This window comes from Meriones unguiculatus, chromosome 5 (genome assembly GCF_030254825.1).
Source record: "Meriones unguiculatus strain TT.TT164.6M chromosome 5, Bangor_MerUng_6.1, whole genome shotgun sequence".
Lineage (NCBI taxonomy): Eukaryota > Metazoa > Chordata > Mammalia > Rodentia > Muridae > Meriones > Meriones unguiculatus.
Window position 1 is genome coordinate 119,608,622 of NC_083353.1, and position 5,857 is coordinate 119,614,478.

The window sequence follows — 5,857 nt, forward strand, 5'->3', positions numbered from 1 at the left end:
GCTGGGTGTCTTTGAGAGGACATTCATGGTAGGTTCCCATCCAGTTCTCTCTCTTCAATCACTCCCAGTGCCTATTCTGTTTTCCATTCTGAATGAGAGTTAAACATCCTCCTATTTAGTTTCTTTAGGTCTGTGGATTATAGTATGGTTACTTGGTATTATATGGCTAATATCTGCTTATACGTAAGTATACTCCATGTGTGTATTTCTGGTTCTGGGTTACCTCACTCAGGATGATCTTTTCTAGTTCTATCCATTTGCCTGCAAATTTCATGATTTCCTTGTTTTTAATAAGCTTAGCAATTTGTAATTGCTAATTTGTAAATGAATTTTTCAACAGATGATAGAATGATTTATTATATTAGGCAAGGTTAAAACAGTATTTAAATACATTAACATGAATTTCAAATTAATAATCTTAAATCAGCCTGTACAATTGCAAATTCTGTTTTCTTCTTTTCTTCAGAGGCAGAAAAAGAAGCTGACTATTCACAATGAATTCATCTCTTTTTCTTTGAATCCAGCTGCCACTCTCAGTGTGGAAAAGATAGGGCCTGAGCTCAGCAGAAACTGAAGTTTTGCGAGAAAAACACATACTTGACATTGCATGTCTTTTAAATCCAAAGTGGCAAGACTCTTGAGCACAAAAACTTTTAACTTTACATTTGTCAAACCAGGTTTTTGGAACTTTTGTACCTCAGAATTCAAGCTGGCACAACCAAATTTTCTAAATATGGAAAAGGTCAGATATGCAAAAGCAGTAGGAAAGAATCTTTCTTGATTTTCATATGCGCAATGTGAGTTGGCCTTGGTTTCCAAATCATGTGCTGAATATTTCAGCTCATGGCAACCACATAAAAACATAGCTAGGACTCAGCAGAGAATTGCAGAAAAACTATGTCACAATAATGTGTGCATATTAAATGGCAAATGGAAGATGTTTGGCTCTCCTTATAATCAGAGATTGCAGAAGGAGCAGGACAAGGAGGAGAAGGAATTCAGCTGTACACTGGCTCATAGGACAAGCATTTGATCAGCACATAAGGAGCACTGCTTTTAGGCTTTGGGTTTTCTCTGTTTGAACATGGAACCTGTCCTGCACAGCATCTTCACCATTGTAGTAGTTGCAGAGTTTATTTTGGGGAATTTGAGCAATGGTTTGATAGTGCTGAAAAACTGCATTGACTGGGTCAATAAAAGAGATCTTTCCACAATTGATCAAATACTAACTATCTTGGCAATTTGCAGAATGAGTCTCATCTGGGAAACACTACTTGTTTGGGTTAAAAATCAATCTGTTTCATCTATTACCAGAGAAGAATTTAAAATAATTCTGTTCAGCTGCATACTATCTAGCCACTTCAGCGTCTGGCTCACCACAGCCCTCAGCATCTTTTATTTACTCACAATAGTTCACTGCTCCTGGAAGATCTTTCTTTACTTGAAATGGAGACTTAAACAATTGATTGTGGGGATACTGCTGGGAAGCTTGGCCTTTTTATTTGCAAATCTGATGCAGACAGCCATCACTGTTGAAGAGTGGTTGTATCAATATGGAGGAAATACAAGTGTGAATCCTATGGGGACTGAGTTTGCCCTATTAACAGAGCTGATCTTATTCAACATGACTATGTTCTCTGTAACGCCATTTTCATTGGCCTTGATTGCTTTTCTCCTGCTAATCTTCTCTTTGTGGAAACATCTCCAGAAGATGCAGCTCAATTCCAGAGGACACGGAGACCCTAGTGCCAAGGCTCACATGAATGCCTTGAGAATTATTGTCTCCTTCCTACTGCTCTATACTATGTACTTTCTGTCCCTTCTTATATCGTGGATTTCTCAGAAGCGTCACAATGAACTGGTTCATATTATTTGTGTAATAACTGAACTCATGTATCCTTCAGCTCATTCATTTATCCTGATTCTGGGCAATTCTAAATTAAAGCAGACTTCGTTCTTGGTACTGAGGCAGCTGAGATGTAGGCTGAAAGGACAGAGTATCCCAACTACATATGACATCCAAACAACAGGCTGTTGTGTATTCTATATAGCAAAGAAATCTATGTGGAAATAGTTCAAGGATGTTTTATACCTTCCTTAACTTTTTGTATCATGAAAGTCATATAGAGGGAGACTGAACCAGCCATCTTCTGTAACCAGGCAAGGGTTACATTGGTGGGACTAGGTTACCATCCCAGCCACAAAAGCTTCAACCTACACCCTATCCTGCCTGCAAGATGTGCTGGGGCTCAAAGACTGTGGGGCTGGCCAACCATTACACTAACCTAACTTGAGGCCCATTCTACAAGAGGGAGTCCATGCCCAACACTGCCTGAATAGCCAGGAACCAGAAAGTTGATAACCCAGAAACCTATGGTATAACCAAATATGACCAAAAATAATAATGGTAAAATAATAATATTTGATGAAGTAATTCTTTTTATTTTTATTTTTTAATATGTTATGAAATAATTCTTAATGATATTCTGTTCTACTCATTGCCTAGCCTAAACACCATCAGAAAGGTTTCCTCCAACTGCTGATGGGAGCAGATGCAATGTTTGCACAGCTGAACATTAGGTGGAGTTTGGGAAACTCTGCAAAACATGGGTAGAAAGGATTAAGAGCAAGAGTGGTTCAGAATATCAAGAAAACACAGCCCACAAAATCAACTAAGCAGGGCTCACCGGTTCTCTGTGAGACTGAAGTGGCAATCACAGAACTTGCATAATTCTGTGCATAAATGTCTACTAGGTCCTCTGCATGTATGTTTTGATTGTTTAGCTTGAGAGTTTTGAGGGATTTCTAACAGTGGGGATAAGACTGTCTCTGACTCTTTGACTTGCTCTTGGGATCCTTTCCCCCTCCAGTGTTTCCTTGCCCAGCCTTGATGTTAGGGTTTGTGCCAGTCTTACTGTATCTTGTGATGCTTTGTTATGTTGATATCTCTGGAATGTCTGCTCTCTTTTGAAGGGAAACCTTAGCCAAGTGAATCTGAAGGTGAGGAGAGTTGTGCATGTGAGAAAACATAAGGAATAGAAGGAGGGGAGACAGTGGTGGATATGTATTGCATGAGAGAAAAAAAATTTAAAGGAGAAACAAAACTTTATACAAAATAAGCAGCACTTAGAGTCTAAAATTTATTGAGGATATCATTGCAATCAGTTTTTAGAAGGTCATTGTAAATTTTTCAAAGAATTTAATACATTTTTACCTAAAACCATTAAATATTTATAATGATGATGATGATTTGTAACACTAACAATTTGAAATCCATGGTAAAAAATCATTAATACATCCAGTTGTCTTTTTAAAGAATCAGGAAATAATTTAAACAAAATTAAACATACAATTACCCACTTAGATGTTAGCTACACACACAGCTAACTTTAGGCTCCCAATAGTCAGTTTTAAACTACTCAACTAGATCAGAAATTTGAGGTAATTAAATACTTGTCTGTGCCATGAGCCTGTGATGCCTTGACAAACTAAGAACATCTAGAGCAGTTATTTAGAAATAAATCATGAAATATTGAGCTTTTAAAAAAGTTTGTGGATAATTAATTTTTAAATTATATTAAAAAGGCTAATGCAGTTAACTACAATATAAAACCATGACCTTTTTTAAAAATTATACTGTACATATATATAAATGCATATTTTACTTCAAGGGTTTTAAATAAAGAGCAAGTTTTCATATGCAGCAAGATATAATTTTTTTTTACACATTTGAGTTCAAACTTTAATTATGTATACATTCAGGTAGGGAATCCTAACATCAACATCCTTTGAAGTGCATCATTTTACCAGCCCTCTGCTTATCCAAGTACTTGTCTGCTTTTATTAACTAAGTGCAATTTTTTAGTTCCTAATTCTTTGGTACATAGCTTTGTGCCTATTAAGTAACAGAGAGTGATGACAAGTAAAGCTTCTCAGAGAGTACACTATGGTTGAAGTTTTACTGATTTTATTGATTAGTTTGTTTTTTTGTTGTTGTTTTGTTTGTATTGTTTTGTTGTTGTTCCTGGGTGGTATTGGTGAGTAGAATTCCTGAATACTATTTGATATATTGCTTTTAACAAAATCATTTGATTCTGTTGGTCTCCTTGTGGAGCTCCTGTCTTCTCCAGGTCTCCAGATCTCCAGGTCTCCCTTTTCTTCCGTAAGATTCCCTGCACTCTGCCCAAAGTTTGACTATGAGTCTCAGCATCTGCTTCCAGTAGATGATCAGTAGAGTCTTTCAGAGGTCCTCTGTAGTAGGCTCCTGTCCTGTTCTCTGTCTTCTCCTACTTCTGATGTCTATCCTGTTCCCTTTCTGAATAAGAATTGAGCATCTTTCCTAGGGTCCTCCTCTGATGCTCCAACCAAGAACCATGTATGGAGAGTACCCTGCTCAGATATAGCCCATAGGCAGCTCAGTCTCCAAGTGGGTTCCCTAGTAAGGAGAAGCAGGGGCTTTACTCCTTCCTGTATAACATTTTGATAGAAAGACCTGGAGGGGACAGGAGCTCTACAAGTTGAGCAACAGAACTAAAAAACCTGGGCTCAGGGGTCTTTGCTGAGACTGATACTCCAACCAAGGACAATACATGGAGAGGACTTAGATTCCCTGTTCAGATGTAGCCCATGGCAGCTCAGTGTCCAAGTGGGTGTCCTAGTAAGAGGAGCAGGGGCTTTCTCTGGCATGATCTCAGTGGTCTAGCTCTTTGATCACCTCCCCTGAGAGTGATGTTACCTGTACACACACACATACATCACACACAGAGAGACATAAAGACACCATCCCCACACACACATACATACAACAGGAGGAGAAAGAGAAAAAAAAAAATAAACTATTTTATATCTGTGGGACTGGGAAAGACTTGCATTAAAATCAGCCCCCAAGCAAATACACACAAAAAAAGTACAGTATGAAAAAAGTATTCAATTTAATATTTGAAAATTTCAGCAAAATAAAAAGATCATCTTTTAATGTATTAAAAGATAGTTAAGAAGTAAGTGAGAAGGATTTAAATTTAAGCAGGGAAAAATTAATGACAGGTTAAACTTAGAGCTGTAAAGAAAAATTAGAAAAATAAATTACTATTTCTTCATTTACAAATCTATATACAGTGTTCTACATAAAACTCTCCTGTTAATACCATGTTAGTATATACTGAAAGAAAAAATAAAAGCTTTAAAAATTCATTCAGTGTCCTATGACTTAAGAATGAAAAACACTGAATTGTTATCATAGACAATCTGATTACAAGATTGTGTTTCTATTTTATAATTGCAGAATGCACATGGATGCTTGTTTTATGACTTGTCATCATGTATGGACATCCTTCGGTATGTTTCAGATTATCTCCAACATGTAATAACACACACACTTGAATATCATGACAACTTTAATATTTATCATGCTTCAGTGCTCAAGAAGCAATGATGGGAAGTTTCAAATATGTCACTAATAATGAAATTATTTTTTGTTTACTTTTTATTTTTAGTTGCTTCAGTCTGCAAATAGGAAACCAACTGATAAAGAGGGCCAACTGTAATAAATAAAGAACACTCTAATTGACATAAGAAAACTAAAAGGAAAAAGTATAAGAGTATTAATAAAGGATTCTACAAGAAATTTTAAAAAACAAGAATATGGATAATATTTGAAGTATAATAATAACACATGGTAAAAAAAATTAAAGTATATAACCATAGATTTTTATTTCAATGAAACTACAAATTCCAGATAAACTGTGCCTAGTGGACAGTGTGAGTGGTGTGGACTGTTTCTCTGCTTAGGTTTCTGGTTTTAGACCATGGCACCCAGCTGTCAGCTCCTTTCAAAAACAGTTCTTGTAACAGTCTGACA

General features: G+C 36.4%; 1 protein-coding gene across 1 annotated transcript; it reads left to right on the forward strand.

Moving 5' to 3' along the window:
- Positions 1-1,084: 1,084 nt before the first annotated feature.
- LOC110564023 (taste receptor type 2 member 124-like) lies at positions 1,085-2,074 on the forward strand. The gene has a single exon (XM_021661297.1). The coding sequence runs from the start codon at positions 1,085-1,087 to the stop codon at positions 2,072-2,074; it is 990 nt and encodes a 329-aa protein (XP_021516972.1).
- Positions 2,075-5,857: the final 3,783 nt, after the last annotated feature.